The sequence below is a fragment of the Hemitrygon akajei genome, unplaced genomic scaffold (genome assembly GCF_048418815.1).
Source record: "Hemitrygon akajei unplaced genomic scaffold, sHemAka1.3 Scf000070, whole genome shotgun sequence".
Classification (NCBI taxonomy): domain Eukaryota; kingdom Metazoa; phylum Chordata; class Chondrichthyes; order Myliobatiformes; family Dasyatidae; genus Hemitrygon; species Hemitrygon akajei.
Window position 1 is genome coordinate 319,455 of NW_027331956.1, and position 17,005 is coordinate 336,459.

Sequence of the window (17,005 nt, forward strand, 5' to 3'; positions counted from 1 at the left end):
TCGATAGTTTAGGGGAATGGGCAAAGAAGAGGCAAATGAAATACAATGTTGGAAACTGTATGTCCATGCGCTTTGGTGGAAGAAATAAACGGGCAGACTATTATTTAGATGGTGAGAGAATTCAAAATGCAGACGTTCAAAGGGACTTGGGAGTCCTTGTTCAAAATACTCTAAACGTTATCCTCCAGGTTGAGTCGGTGGTGAAGAAGGCAAATGCAATGTCAGCGTTTATTTCTGGAGGTGTAGAATATTAATACAGGGATGCGATGTTGATGCTCTACAAGGCACTGCTCAGACCACACAGAGTATTGCATGCAGTTTCGGAATCCTTCATTTCTCATTTTTAGGATCTTTTTTATTGGTACATAATCTTCTACTGCTATACAATGATACAAGATTTCAACAAATTAATATGTATACAATTAATAAAGCTGAAGAAAACAAGCTGATCGTAATATATAACATTGAAAAAAATATATATATATGAAGAAAAGAAGGGAAAAAAAAGAACCCCCGTCTAACTAAGAAAAAAAAACCCACTGACTACAAAAAAAGGGAAACAAAAACGATTAGGAATCAACCCCCTCGGAGCAATACGTCTTACCATCATCTATATATGTAAAGAAAAAGAGTCATCAACCGCTAATTCATGTTTATATAGAATAAGATTGGAAGGAAACCTTATAAAATAATGCAAATTAAATGATAACATTTGGCAAAAGAGCCCCATCTTCTCTCAAAATCAAACCGGGGATCAAAAGTTCTACTTCTAATTTTTATTCCAAACTGGGACATAACAAAGCTTGAGAAAAACTTTCGATTGATGTAATCCTTATTTTAGAAATGATATACTGATATCGGAGAGGGTTTAGAAAATATTCACGAGAATGATTCCAGGAATTAACGGGATACCGTATGAGGAACATCTGACAGCCCTTGAGCTGTCTTTCCTGCAGTTCAGGAGAATGAACGGGGATCACAACGAAACATTCCAAGTGTTAAAAGGCCAGAACAGATTAGATATGGCAAAGTTATTACCCATGGTAGGGGATTCTGGGATAAGAGGACACGACTTCAGGATTGAAAGACGACCTTTAAGAACGGACGTAGGGAGAAATTACTTTAGTCGGAGGGTGGTAAATCTGTGGAATGTGTTGCCACGTGGACCTGTGGAGGCCAAGCAAAAGCTTACCTGACCTCTGACTCTCCACATCCCTCACCTTAAACATAATCTGACCTCATCCCTGTCCCTAAACGCGAATCAGATCTGAACCGCCCCACATGTCTGACCGTAAATCATAAACTGAAATCGAAATTCACAGATCCCTGTCACTAAATCCTAATCTGAACTAACATTGATGCATGGGCCAGGACAACTTGGAAGGGTTGCGTAATACTGCATCTCGAGTGAAGAGATCAAGAAACACAAGGGATGATTTTCCCACTGCCCCCATAATCACAACCGAATCAAACAGCGACATGCTCTTCGTTTTCCCAGTCAGTGAGAAAGCCAAGATACCAAGAAGGCGAGAGGGATCCGATTAGTTAAACTGGAACCAGAGAAAACAGGTCGCCCTAAACTCTCAGTGACAGGGTGGAGTGACTCTGAATCCCTAGTAAACCCTGTTGGTATAAACCGGGCGACCCACCACACCCAGATGCAAAATACAGATTACCGTAAACTTAAAGTAGGGAGGTTCCGTCTTACTTTGAGATGAAGCCTCAGACCGAAATTGTTAAAGTAAAATCAAATAAAGAGATCTGAAATACCTTAAACTCGGGATGTCATGGTTTCCATTATCTTTGCCCGTGGGAGTATCACAAGCCTGGCCTGAGCAACCCTGCTGCGTCGCCCTGGTGAGGGCATCGAGTGATTAAAGTCCTGAATTACCCCCAACGAAAACAGTTTACATTACTGATGACGCGTTCCAGTGCACACCCGGTTAACTAAGCCGTGTTTTTTGGACTAGGTTAATGAAAGGCGTGGGGCAGATAAAAGTTGTTCTGCCAGAGCCCCACATTCCGGTTTACCCTAAACTCCACAAGTCTGTCTCCCCAGCCCAACATGTACATCGCCAGCCTTACCGTTAACCATAATCCTACAACACAAACATCCCGGACTGCACCACGACTAACTCTGGCCACAGCCCCACGAACAAGCTCACTTAACACCAGCTCTCATCCACCCCGCTCTCTCCCCATGTGGAAACCTGGATCTCCATCTCCCTACCCTACCCAGAAACTAACACCTACTCCCCTCCTACACACCCGTGTAAACCCTAACCCATACCTCGACACTCATTCCCTGCAATCCAACATCATCCCCCACTTCAATCACGTAGTAATCCTATCACCTTAGCATATTCATAACAATGAACCAGAAAATTTGTGTAAGGGGGAGGAAAATCTCATTAAGGCATGGTTAACTGAGTTAACGAAGGCGCGGGCCAGAGTAAAGTGGCAGGGTTGAGTGACACTGAATCCCCAGAGACGAAATCAAGAAGCACAAGAGCGATGATTTTCCCTCCGCCCGCATAAGCACAAGATAACTATTACATTGTAGTGAGGAGGTGGGAACAGACAAATGGTTTATGCTTTACTCGACACATGGGACATAGAAGAGTACAGAACAGGAGCCGGCCATTCGGCCCACCGTGTTGTGCCGAGCCAGATCCAAAGCAAATCAAAAACACCCGAATACTAATCCCTCCTACCTACACCATGTTCATATCCCTCAACTTCCTGACATCCATTTGCCTATCCCACACGACTCTTCAGAACCTCTCATGTATTTCCTTCTACCACCATACCAGTCATCCACGATTCTTTGAATAAAATTATAGGCTTGCACACAGAAGACAGAGTGCACTGATTGAAGGGACTTATTGGAGCCGGAAGCCTGCAATTAGCGGTGCTCCACAGGGTTCTGTGCTGGGAGCTCTGATGTATATAAATGACCTGGATGAAGATGGAAATGGGTGGGTTGGTAAATTTGCCAATAATTCCAAGATCTGTGCAGCTTTGGATCATGTAGAAAACTGGCAAAGAATGCAGCACAATATAGATCAGTTGAAGATAATGGCTGAGAAATGGCAGATGGGGGTTAACTACGATAAATGAAAGGAGATGGCAAGATCCTTAACAGTGTTGCTATGCAGAGAGATCTTGTGATCCAAAGCATTATCTCGTTGAAAGTGGCTATACAGGTCGATGTGGTGGTTAAAAAGGGTTATGGAATTCGTGCTTTTATTAGACCAGAAATAGAGTTCAAAAGTCAGGAAATTATGCTGCACCTGTATAAAACTGATTATGCCACATCTGGAGTATTGGATACAGTTTTGATCACCCCAATATAGAAAGGATGTTGAGGTTTTGGGGAGGGTGCTGAGGAGATTTTCCAGGATGCTGCCTGGTTCAGAGGACATGTGTTACCACCAGAGTCCGGATAAACTTGATTTGATTCTTCCAGAGCGTTGGACGCAGAGTGGAGATTCGATGGAGGCTTATAAGATTATGAGAAAACATAGATAGAGTGGACAAAATCTATCCCTTTCCCAGGGTTGAAATGATTAATACCAGAGGACATGCATTGCAGATGAGAGAGGGTAGGTTCAAGGAGAATGTGAAGGCTGTGTGCGTATTTGGAGATGTGCACAGATTCTGGAATGTCAGCAGATCCAGGGTTGTGCTGAATATCAAAATTGTACAAATTCTACATACGTTGATAACAAATATACTTCAAACTTTGCACTTTGCTCTTGCCATTTGCTTGAAGGTGGAGGAGGCCATTTTGAAAGTCTGTACTTGCAGGCCTCCATTTTGAGATCACTTTGAACTGAATCTTGCTCTGGGATAATCTGATGTGGATTTGGGGTATCACCCGAAAAGGATGTGTGCGCTCTTGCGGATGCTGATGGATTCGGATTGTGGGCGGATATGGGGTGCGCATTGATATATAGGTGTCGGCCTGTTTGAGGGGTGTCGGAGGATGAGATGTTTAGAACAGTAATGAAGCCGCTCCAACTCTCTTGGTTGTTGGCTAAAACCAGTTTCAATGTGGGTCCTGGCGGTGGTCACAACATCCATTATCGTGTCAGTAGCTTCCACTCAGTTCACCAGTGAGCTATGCAAGTCCCTGGTGGAGACAGAGGAATACCAGCGCACACGTATGTTGGAGTGTTCTTCATTGCCGTTTCTGTGACTGTTCTGTTTGGCCAGTCTGGGTTGTTAGCCCTGAGCGAAACTCTCAGCAAATATTTAGTTGGAAAGCTATTGGAAGTTATTCTAAGGAACCGGATATAGACGTACTTGGAAAGCCAGTGACTGATTAGGGATAGTCAATATAGCTTTGTGCGTGATGCTTCCAAGTCTAATCAATCTTACAGAGTCTTCAGAGGTGCTTACTAAGAAATCTGATGGAAGAAAGTCAGTGGATGTGGTCTACAGGTAATTTAGCAAGGCCATTGCCGAGGTCCCGCTTCGGACTTGGTTCGGAAGGTTGAGTCGCTGGGCATTCGGAATGAGGTAGTGAATTGGAGGAGGCAGAGTGTGGAAACAGTCGGTTGCCTCTCTGACTGGAAGCCTGTGACTAGTGGAGTGGCGCAGGGATGTTGTTGTTTGTCATTCATATCAGCAATCTGAATGTTAATGTGATGAACCGGATCAAATCTGTGGATGTCATCCAGATTGTGTTGTATTGTAGACAATCAGAAAGGCTATCAAAGTTTGCCGGGCGATTTGGACCAGATGGAAAAAATGGGCTGAAACATTGCGGATGAATTTCAATGCAAACCAGTGTGAGATGTTACACTTTGCGTGGACAAATCAGGTGATCAGTCGAGCATCGGGAAATGCGGTAGAAGAGAGGGATCTAGGAATACAAATTCATAATGACTTGAATGTGGCGTCACAGGTCGATAGGGTCGGACAGAGAGTTTTTGACACATCGGCATTCAGAAATCAAAGTATTGCGTACAGAAAGTGGTACGTTATGTTGAAACTGTATAAGATGCTGGCGAGGCCGCATTCGTGTAGCTTTTGTTACAAACCTACAGGGAAAATATGAATCCGATTGAAAGAGTGCAGAGAGAATTTACAGGAATGTTGCTGGGAATTGAGCAACTGAGTTGTAGGGAAAGGTTGAATAGGTTAGGAATTTATTCCCTAGAGTTTAGGAAAATGATGGGAGATTTCAGACAGATGTGCAGTCATTTTAAACTTGTTTGGATGTGTTACACGCACAACCTCTCAAATTGTGTTGTGGTGCCATAAGGTTTCGAATTTACTGGTTGAAATGGGACAATGACGCTTACGGATGCGGTGGTTCAAGTTGATGTGAACATACTGGATTGATTTGAGGGGCAAAGAAATGACCATCCTGTTAAATGTGTGTAAACATCACAGGGAGAGAGGGTTTAGTATTGGGTGGATATGTTCTTCTCTGGCTCGGGATATGTGTTTGCTGGATGATGCAATAAGTTCCACTGTAGCTTTCCTGCTAATGCCACCCTGTTATTTGTTTCAATGACTTTAGTTGACTTAATAAATTCCAAGGATTCTGTTATGACTGGGAGTCTTTTGGGTGATCGGTATTTTAAAGAAAATTATTATGATAGGATAGAACATTTTTACAGGTGTTTCTAAAAATAATTTTACTGGGAACGTTGTTGTGGCTGTTTTTGTGCCTGAATTGCAGAGAACAATAAAGAAACGACGTACTAGCCATTTTCCAGTTTGTACATCAGAATTAGTTGCCGTCATTTTAGGCTTAAAGTGGGTGGGTGAAACTTGTCCTTGCAAAGTTGTAATTTGATCAGATTCCTTTTCAGTGTTGATGAGTCTTTAAGATGGTCATTCTAGCAGTCGGTAGGGTTTACTGTTGGAAGCTCAGCCAACATAATTGCATATGCGATGTGCTGGATTAACAGATCGGTTTCCTTTGGGTCCCTGCACAGAGACATGTTGCCAGCAATCAATGGGCTGATTGTTCTGCTACAAAAGCTGTGTTTGTCTGTACGCAGATTTGGGGGTGCACGCGGATTAGAGAGCAGCATTGGATTTGCGGGTTACCCTCCGATTTGGTGGTGAAGGCTGATTTACGGGTGCATACAGATTTGAGGGTGTGCACGGATTTGAGGATGCACGTGGATTTGAGGGCGGGCACGGATTTGAGGGTGTGCACGAATTTGAGGGTGTGCACGGATTTGGGGATGCACATGGATTTGAGGGCAGGCACGGATTTGAGGGTGTGCACGAATTTGAGGGTGTGCATGGATTTGAGAGTGCGCACGGATTTGAGGGTGGGCACGGATTTGACGGTTTGCACGGATTTGAGGGCGGGCACGGATTTGAGGGTGTGCACGAATTTGAGGGTGTGCACGGATTTGAGGATGCACATGGATTTGAGGGCAGGCATGGATTTGAGGGTGGGCACGTATTAGAGGCTGTGCACAGATTTGAGGGTGGGCACGGATTTTGAGGTGTCGGCAGATGTGGACGTTCTAAATGAACTCCCTAATGCGTTGGAAGTCAACTGCAGCAATGGTAGCATCACTGATGTCGAATTTTCCATCTGTAAATTTAAGAAATCTTTTCTTAATGCAGGTCAGACGTCGGCAGGAAAGAATGATGTGTGTTGCTGTATGGTCAGTCACATGCCCTGACAACACTCTTGTGATCATATTTCAATGTATGTTTTAATTGTATTTGGAAGTTAGGGCAACTTCCTTTCCTGATGGAATCTGGCAGTTGTAGTGCCGACTCTGAAACCTGGGAGCTCCCCGTCTGATTCTTCTGGTCAGAGGCTAAATCGTTCATAAATCATTGATGTAAACTGATGGAATTTATGGTGATAGAGCGTTTGGATTATATTCTGGAAAAGAGAGGTGATACAGCGTTGTATCAGAGTGCATTTCGGAAGTGTAGAAAACATCCGATTCAGTTTTATGTTTGGAAGATGAGAATAGGAAAGTACTGTTAAATAAAGATGTTGTAATAACAGTATGTTTTGATATTGAAAAGGCAGATAATATGTTCTGGAATGAAGGACTTTTGATTAAATTACGGAAATTAGGAGTGAAGGCGAGATTGTATGTTTTTCAGACTTATTTATTTCGGCAGTCAATGCAGGTGAGGGTGGGAAACTCATATTCGGACCCTACATGGAAGTATTGCAGTCCTTTAATATTATGATTAATGATATTCTGTCTGAGATAGGTACTGGGGTGGGTAAATCACAGTATGTAGATGATGCAGCTTTATAGATTAGCGGTAAGAAAAACTATTTTGCTGCATTTAGATTGTAATTAGCAGTTAATCCGTTGGAACATCAGGTAAATCGTTCCGCATTGAAGACGTCAGTAGCTAATACACACATCGGATGAATAGACCTGCACTTGATTTGGATTCTATGCTCAGACTCTTGAAGCCGCGTCTGTGGCAAGATTTCCGGTATTGGGAAATGAACCTGGTCAGGCGTCAGACCTCTCGGTGGGAGAGGATTTTGGAGGTAGCGACTACAACTCTATCTCCTCCACCATGGCGTCTGGAGAGGGATAGGAGCAGACAATTTGGGAAAACATTTCACTGGGGTAAGGGGAAATATGATGCTATTGGGCAGGAACGTGGAAACATAAATTGGGAGCAGATGTTCTCAGGTAAATGCACTGCAGAAATATGGCAATTGTTCCGGGAATATTTGTATGGCATTCTGCATAGGTATGTTCCATTGAGGCGAGGAAAGGGTGGCAGGGTAAAAGAACTATGCTGTACAAAGGATGTAGAAAATCTCGTTATGAAGAAAAGCTAACAAAAGTTTCAAGAAAATTGGTACTGTTGGAGCTCTAGAAAATGACAAGAGCGAGCAGGAGCCATGAGAAGGCCTTGGCGAGCGGGATTAAGGAAAACCACAAGGCTTTCTACAATAATGATGATGAGCCGTGTGAGAATAGGACCAATCGGGTACAATTGTGGAAACATGTGCATGGAGCGGAAGGAGTTAGCGGATGTATTTAATGAATACTTAGCTTCAGTATTCACCAGTGAATGGGACCTGATTGGACTGAAAGGCTTGAGTTTATAGTCATTAAGAAAGAGGATGTTCTGGAGCTTTTGAAAGTTAGATAGTTCGCCGGGACCGAATGAAATGCACCCTTGACTACTGAGGGGAGGGAAGGGATTGATGCTGGAGTGGTGATAGGTAGGTCAAATAGAGAGAAGTAGTTGCACCCAAGGTCACGGCACCGGAAACTGAGTGACGGTCAGGAAGGAGAGTGCAGCGCACCCTTGTGGCCATCCCCCTGAACAACAGGTATATCACTTTACACACCGGTGGGCTGGGGGAATGACCTCACAAAGGAAAGTCACAACAGCGCATCCCTGTGGCCATCCCCTGAACAACAGGTATATCACTTTACACACCGGTGGGCTGGGGGAATGACCTCACAAAGGAAAGTCACAGCTGTTGGGTCTCTGGCGCTTGGTATGGCTCTGAGGCTCAGATGGGAACGGGGTAGAGTAACAAGGTTCTGCAAAGGAAGTTCAGGAAGTGAGGTGCTAATTAAAGAGACAGCTCATACTGGGCTGTGATCTCAGGACTGCCATCTATGCCATGTGCCAGGAATAGGAAGGATAAACTGTTTAACACGTGGCGAAGGAGTTGGCGCCAGAGGGAGGGCATTAAATATTTGGATCAGTTGAGCCCACAGGGATTGCAGTGTGCACAGAGTGTGAGTGTGTTGGTGGAGAGAGGACATCGTTGATGGAGGGTGAGTGAGCACACAAACACATGCATTGGAGTGTGAGGGAGGGGAGTCAGGAGTGAAAAGGGGAATGAGGAGGATGGAGTTAGGGTTCCATTACAAAGCCCCAGAGTCATAAAACCATCCTCCTCTGGAATTGGTCCCATTCCCTACCCCTGGATGGGGGTGAGCATTGAGTTGCCTTGCCAACGAGAAAATAAATCGTTCTTATGCCCCTGGTTAACACACTTCTTTAATAAATTTACGTTGATCTTGAACATTGAAACGTACTGTTTGTAAAACATGTACTGATGTGAAATGGTCTCAGTGACGGTCCGAGAGTGGAAAACGAACCGGTGTTCAGCCCCACTGCTCCGTGCCGGACAAGATCCCCCATCGGAGTCTGTCCCATCTGTCTGTGCTTGACACGTCTCACTCTAAAGTTTCCTATTTCTGTCCTTGTCCCAGTGTCTGTTATTTTCCTTCTCAACCGCATTCCCTGTCTTCTCCCCATAAACTTCGACGCCTTTAGGAATCCAGTACGGGTCAGTCTCTGATTATGTAAACACTGTGATCCGGCCTCTGAGCGGTCCATGGCAATGAATTCCACAGCTCCCTCATGTCTCCCTCCCTGCAGTGAAGTTGCTGGAGTTTCAGCAGGTGGGATGACTGAGTAAATCGCTGTGCTCTCTCAGGACAGAAGTGTGGCCTCTACTTATTGTGAACTCGCTGGAGCCTCTCAGGGTGGGTTAACTGAATGAAACTCTCCCCACACTCTGAACAGGTGTACAGCTGCTTCCGTTGCGTGAAATGTCTGACGTTTCAGTTGCTCAGGTAACTGAATGAATCTTTTCCCACACTAGGAGCAGCAGAACGACTTCTCCCCAGTGTGAACACACTGGTGTTTCTGCAAATCGGATGTCTGGATGAGTCTTTTTGCAAACAAGGAGCAGGTCAACAGCCTGTGTGAGTCTGCTCTCTGGTATTTTGTCTCACCTTTACAATCTGAGACTGAGTCGGGAAAAGATACCGGTGCTGTGGAAGACTTCCTGCTTGGTTCCTTTGCTCAACAAGGCGACTCCATCTGAACGTAATGACGACAGACTAATTGCCCTCACATCTCCTGTGATGAAGGTGATGGAGAGGCTGGTCCTGACTTACCCTGGACGCTCTAAAGTGTGCCTACCAACCTCATGAGGGTGTAGTTACATAATCTACCTGTTGCAGCGAGCTCACTCCCATTGGCATTGTGAGAATCGCTTTTTTTTTATTTCGCTAGTGCCTTCAATACAATCCAGTCACGTCTTCAGTGCAACAACCTGCAAAGGATGGGCGTAGACAAACTCACTGACTCCTGGATTACTGCCTTCCTGACAGACAGACCCCAGTTTGCACTGCCGGTGGTTCTCTGCCAGAAGTGGTGATGAGTGGTACTGGAGACCCACAAAGAACTGTCCTGTCCACGTTTCTGTTCACACTATTATCTCACTTCCCCCCACATTCTTACTACCTCCCTTCCTTTCCAGACCTGAAGAAGGGTCTCGGTCTGAAAAGCCGACTGTTCTCTCCTCTCCATAGTTGCTGCCGGTCCCTCTGATTTTCCTCCAGCATTTCCCGTCTGTTGCTTTGGATTTCCGCATCTACAGATTTTCTCCTGTTTGTTCACATGCGCATGCGCGGAGGTCGGAGGACATCCCGAATATCGCGCATGCGCTCAGTTGACGAGGGGCTCACAAGGACCGGCCGCAGGTAGGAGAATCTCCGGGCGGGAATCAATCTTCGGCGTCTGAAACACGTTTGAAGGGTTATTACTGTGAGCTCCTGCCGCACTGGTCCTGCACCCCAGGACAGTCCCGGTCGGTTCCCTCTTTCTCAGCCCCACGATCCATACCCGGGCCCCGGGGAGTTTTCAGCTCATGAGCGCGCCATTTCTGCGGCGCATGCGCATCGCTGGATCTTTCGGTGGCTGATAAGATAGGTTTCTCGTTCGCGGGGCCTTCTGGGTAAAGGAGTAGCCATGCGTGACTCTGCCAGCGTTGTCCCTGTGCAGTCGGAGGAAATGTGAGCGAATTTATCTCCCAAACACTGCCGAGGTCCAGCTATATAAATGCAAGGATTAGTAACTCGGAACAAAAATATATTTCCGAGTTAATCTTGGATGAAAGGTCTACTTTCCAATCAGTAAAAATGTCAATTAGTGCTGTATGGCAAAAAAAAATCCTTCCGTCAGATTTAGTTCTCTCTGGGTAAAGAAGGATATAAAACAGCTTTGTCCTCGATGCCAACTGAGTTATGGCTTTCACATCACAAAAGTGCCACACTCCAATGAGAATAACTACTTTCATGTCATTGCCATTGCCATCAATGGGTTCATCACTGTCAGTCAGCTGGGGGGAGGGAATCCAAGGAATCAGAAAATCTCCAGGATCAGACATGTAGTAACAAGTGCTCTTTGCAGTGTTGTGGAACATGACCAAAACTGAAATAATACCAAAGAACAAACTGAGCCAAGTCACAGTTTGATCGAAGGCAGAAACAGCCCATTCTCATGCAGACAGGAATACAGTCAGAGAATTTGATGGTCACTCTGGATGCCTGATCCTTGCCTTGTTAGAAGGTGAGGAGTTCATACAGAAACACAGAAATCTACATTACATTACACGCCCTTCGTCCCAGAATGTTGTGCAGATCATGCAATCTAACTGAGAAACTGCCTAGAAATTTCCTACCACATCACCCTCTACTCATCCTAGCTCCATGTATCTATCCGAGAGTCTCTTGAAATACCCTATTGTATCCACCTCTCCCACCTTCGCAGTGTATTCCACACACCCACCACTCTGTGTGAAAAACTTACCTCTGACATCCCCCTCGTACCGACTTCCAAGCACCTTAAAACTATGCCCCCTCCTGTGAGCCATTACTGGTCGGGGATACTATTACAGCTGCAGAAAGGGTGGGTAATGTAGCAGGATCCTCTTTTGAGTCAGTATGGGTAGAAATCAGGAACAGGAAGGGAGCAGTTACTCTACTGGGGGTATTCTATAGGCCCCCTGGTAGCAGCCGAGATACCGAGGAACAGATTGGGAGGCAGAATTTGGAAAGGTGCAAAAATAACAGGGTTGTTATCATTGGTGACTTTAATTTCCCTAATATTGATTGGTACTTGATTAGTTCCAAGGGTTTAGATGGGGCAGAGTTTGTTAAGTGTGTTGACAGGCAGACTAGGGGGAATGCCATACTAGATCTAGTATTAGGTAACAAACCGGGTCAGGTCACAGATCTGTCAGTGGGTGAGCATCTGGGGGACAGTGATCACCGCTCCCTGATCTTTAGCATTATCATGAAAAAAGATAGAATCAGAGAGGACAGGAAAATTTTTAATTGGGAAGGGCAAAATATGAGGCTATAATGCTAGAACTTGTGGGTGTGAACTGGGATGATGTTTTTTCAGGGAAATGTACTATGGACATGTGATCGATGTTTAAGGATCACTTGCAGGATGTTAGGGATAAATTTGTCCCAGTGAGGAAGATAAAGAATGGTAGGGTGAGGGAACCATGGGTGACAAGTGAAGTGGAAAATCTAGTCAGGTGGAAGAAGACAGCATACATGAGGTTTTGGAAGCAAGGATCAGATGGGTCTATTGAGGAATATAGGGTAGCAAGAAAGGAGCTTAAGTAGGGGCTGAGAAGAGCAAGAAGGGGGCATGAGAAAGCCTTGGCGAGTAGGGTAAAGGAAAACCCCAAGGCATTCTTCAATTATGTGAAGAACAAAAGAATGACAGGAGTGAAGGTAGGTCCGATTAGAGATAAAAGTGGGAAGATGTGCCTGGAGGCTGTGGAAGTGAGCGAGGTCCTCAATGAATACTTCTCTTCGGTATTCACCACTGAGAGGGAACTTGATGACGGTGAGGGCAATATGAGTGAGGTTGACGTTCTGGAGCATGTTGATATTAAGGGAGAGGAGGTGTTGGAGTTGTTAAAATAATTTAGGACGGATAAGTCCCTGGGGCCTGACGGAATATTCCCCAGGCTGCTCCACGAGGCGAGGGAAGAGATTGCTGAACCTCTGGCTATGATTTTTATGTCCTCGTTGTCCACGGGAATGGTACCGGAGGATTGGAGGGAGGCGAATGTTGTCCCCTTGTTCAAAAAAGGTAGTAGGGATAGTCCAGGTAATTACAGACCAGTGAGCCTTACGTCTGTTGTGGGAAAGCTGTTGGAAAAGATTCTTAGAGATAGGATCTGTGGGCATTTAGAGAATCATGGTCTGATCAGGGACAGTCAGCATGGCTTTGTGAATGGCAGAGCGTGTCTAACAAGCCTGATAAGAGTTCTTTGAGGAGGTGACCAGGCATATAGATGAGGTAGTGCAGTGGATGTGATCTACATGGATTTTAGTAAGGCATTTGACAAGGTTCCACATGGTAGGCTTATTCAGAAAGTCAGAAGGCATGGGATCCAGGGAAGTTTGGCCAGGTGGATTGAGAATTGGCTTGCCTGTAGAAGGCAGAGGGTCATGGTGGAGGGAGTACATTCAGATTGGAGGGTTGTGACTAGTGGTGTCCCACAAGGATCTGTGCTGGGACCTCTACTTTTCGTGATTTTTTTTAACGACCTGGATGTAGGGGTAGAAGGGTGGGTTGGCAAGTTTGCAGACGACACAAAGGTTGGTGGTGTTGTAGACAGTGTAGAGGATTGTCAAAGATTGCAGAGAGACATTGATAGGATGCAGAAGTGGGCTGAGAAGTGGCAGAAGGAGTTCAACCTGGAGAAATGTGAGGTGGTACACTTTGGAAGGACAAATTCCAAGGCAGAGTACAAAGTAAATGGCAGGATACTTGGTAGTGTGGAGGAGCAGAGGGATCTAGGGCTCATGTCCACAGATCCCTGAAAGTTGCCTCACAGGTAGATAGGGTAGTTAAGAAAGCTTATGGGGTGTTAGCTTTCATAAGTCGAGGGATAGAGTTTAAGAGACGCGATGTAGACAGATGTAGTTTAAGAGACAGCTCTCTTAAACTCTGGTTAGGCCACACTTGGAGTACTGTGTCCAGTTCTGGTTGCCTCAGCATAGGAAGGATGTGGAAGCATTGGAAAGGGTACAGAGGAGATTTACCAGGATGCTGCCTGGTTTAGAGGGTATGGATTATGATCAGAGATTAAGGGAGCTAGGGCTTTACTCTTTGGAGAGAAGGAGGATGAAAGGAGACATGATAGAGGTGTACAAGATATTGAGAGGAATAGACAGAGTGGACAGCCAGCGCCTCTTCCCCAGGGCACCGCTGCTCAGTACAAGAGAACATGGATTTAAGGTAAGGGGAGGGAAGTTCAAGGGGGATATTAGAGGAAGGTTTTTCACTCAGAGCGTGGTTGGTGCGTGGAATGCACTGACCGAGTCAGAGGCAGATACACTAGTGAAATTTAAGAGGCTACTAGACAGGTATATGGAGGAATTTAAGGTGGGGCGTTATATAGGAGGCAGGGTTTGAGGGTCGGCACAACATTGTGGGCTGAGGGGCCTGTAATGTGCTGTACTATTCTATGTTCTATTTTCACTCTTGGGAAAAAAGCCTCTATCCCTCATCATCTTATTCACCTTTCTGAATTGCCAGATGATTGATCGCAGTGAGATATCATTCTCCTTCTCTCAGTGTGGGAAGAGATTCACTCACAGCCTACCCACAGACTGGCCAGTGAGTTCACAGTAGGGAGAGGCCATTCACCTGCTCTGTGTGAGGGAGGGGAACTACTCAGTTATCCAGCCTGAAGATACATCAGCAAGTTCACACCACAGTGAGATGCTCCCCCTGCTCTGCAAGCGGGAAGCCATTCATTCTGTCGTTGATGCTGACGATACTGTACATGGGGTCCCGGTGAGAGCGGACAAGGAACACTGTGCACAGGTCTGATCTCCCTCCCCGAGTCCGCCTTCGGGATGCAGGGAATGAAGAGAAGGTTTCCCACATTGACTGATTGGGTGGGGGTGGCTGTGTCCTCGGAGATATTACACAGGCCGGGACTGTCTCAAAATTAGAGAAATAAGAGGTGGTCTGACTGAGACAGTCTCACAGGAATTTCCCCACCCAGAGTGCAGTGAATTTTTGCAATTTTCTCCACAAGGTTTCTAAGTTCAAAAGGCAAATTTAGGGCCACAGTGGTGACGGAAACACTGCGGGAAAGTGGCGCTGAATGAAGGGCAGAGAAGGCACAAGGGGCCGAATGGCCACACCGATCATGTTTATTTCCTAAAGCACAAGTTTACCTGTGCAATATTTCCCTTTGGGCTTCAGCCTGTCAGGTTGCACAGAAATGCGGTGAGAGTTCCGGAGATCCTTCGGCAGCCACTGCAGGGCATCTCCTGTCTCCCAGCAACAGGGGACGGGTCTGGGAGGCAGCTTTGGACAACCGGCTCCGATCCACGGCGGGGAAAGACCAGGCACCCTCCGTGTTGCTGAAACATCTCACGGAATCTCACCCAGTCTCCTCACCTCTGCCACCTGAAGGAATTAAGACCCCGGCCGGTGTTGCAGACTTTACCCGAAGTGCCACTCCCGATCTCTGACTTCTCACCGGGTCCAGTCACTTCCGGTTCCATTCTGAGCGCTCGGCGTCCCGCCCACTGACACGCTCCGCCAATGAGAGCATGTTTGTTCCAGCGCTGTTCTCTGATTGGCTGTGAGTTTGTCTGAGGTCGGGCTGCTACTGGGAGCCGGAGATGTCAGTCACAGTTTGTTCTCAGAATCAAAGCAAGTTCCCTGAGGCTCAAAGTTCAAAGTAAGTTTTATTATCGGAGTACAAATAAATCACTGCATACAGCACCGAGATTCATTTTCCTGCGCACATACTAAAAAGAATTCTGTAGAGAAGTAACTATAACAGCGTCATGACAGATCAGCCAGAGAGCTGACGGTAACAAACTGTGCAAATGCAAATATGGAGAAACAGGATAAATAACAAGAGCATGAAATAACCACAGCGGCTGCTGATGGATCTCCAGAGTTCTCACCGCTCCCCTGTGCAATCCGACAGGCTGAAGGCCAAGGGAGAACAAGGCACAAAGGGAAACTCATGATTTAGAAAATAAGCAGCAGGCGCTGACGTGGCCATTCGGCCCCTCACTGATTCTGTTATTCACTCAGAATCACTATTTTCCTGCCGAGCCCCCAAATATGACCTCGGGTTTTGAGTCTGTGGCGCTTGCCTACACACTCCAGCCGGAGGAATCATCATTCCTGGCCCAGCCCTGCGAGACTGTGTCTGTCTCTTATTTCTCTCATTCTGAGACAGGCCCAGTGTGATCATTCGTTGTGGGAGCATCTCAGTGCACCACTGCATCTGTCTCCTCACTGCACAATATCCTCCACATCCCCAATCACATGGTATGAACTAATTTAATAATCCTTTGAAATATTTACTGAACAATCGTGTCACCCCCCAGCCTGACTCTCTTTATACCTGGAGAAAAGTAAAAACGAGCTGCTGGAGTTACACAGCTCGTCAGGCAGTGTCTGTGGAGGGAAATGGAAAATTGACATTTCGGGTTGAGACAGTCCAGATGAAGGATCTCGACCCGGGAAGTCGATTGTACATTCCTATCCGCAGTTGCTGCCCGACCCACTCAGTTCCTCTGTCATCATGTTTCTTACTCGAGATTCCAGCAGGTGCAGTCTCTTGTGCCTCTTTTTTCAGAACTTGCCCCTTTCAGTCCTGCCTCAGACTGAACCAGGCTTTTCTCTCCGGCTTCTTTTCTGTTATGCTCCTTCTTTAGCCCATCACGCCGATCGGGACACAGGCGGCCACCAGCAGCTCTCTGAGGGTCGATCGGCCCATCACGCCGATCGGGACACAGGCGGCCACCAGCAGCTCTCTGAGGGTTGATCGGCCCATCACGCCGATCGGGACACAGGCGGCCACCGGCAGCTCTCTGGGGGTTGATCGGCCCATCACGCCGATCGGGACACAGGCGGCCACCGGCAGCTCTCTGGGGGTTGATCGGCCCATCACGCCGATCGGGACACAGGCGGCCACCAGCAGCTCTCTGAGGGTTGATCGGCCCATCACGCCGATCGGGACACAGGCGGCCACCAGCAGCTCTCTGAGGGTTGATCGGCCCATCACGCCGATCGGGACACAGGCGGCCACCGGCAGCTCTCTGGGGGTTGATCGGCCCATCACGCCGATCGGGACACAGGCGGCCACCGGCAGCTCTCTGAGGGTTGATCGGCCCATCACGCCGATCGGGACACAGGCGGCCACCGGCAGCTC

General features: G+C 46.7%; 1 protein-coding gene across 1 annotated transcript in view; it reads left to right on the plus strand.

Moving 5' to 3' along the window:
• Positions 1–4,054: 4,054 nt before the first annotated feature.
• LOC140722142 (zinc-binding protein A33-like) overlaps positions 4,055–17,005 on the plus strand; it is a 30,952-nt gene continuing 18,001 nt past the window's right edge. Inside the window, exons 1-2 of the mRNA XM_073036934.1 lie at positions 4,055–4,166; positions 10,385–10,487. Coding sequence (XP_072893035.1) covers positions 4,055–4,166; positions 10,385–10,487 — 215 coding nt within the window. The remainder of the gene's footprint in view (positions 4,167–10,384; positions 10,488–17,005) is intronic.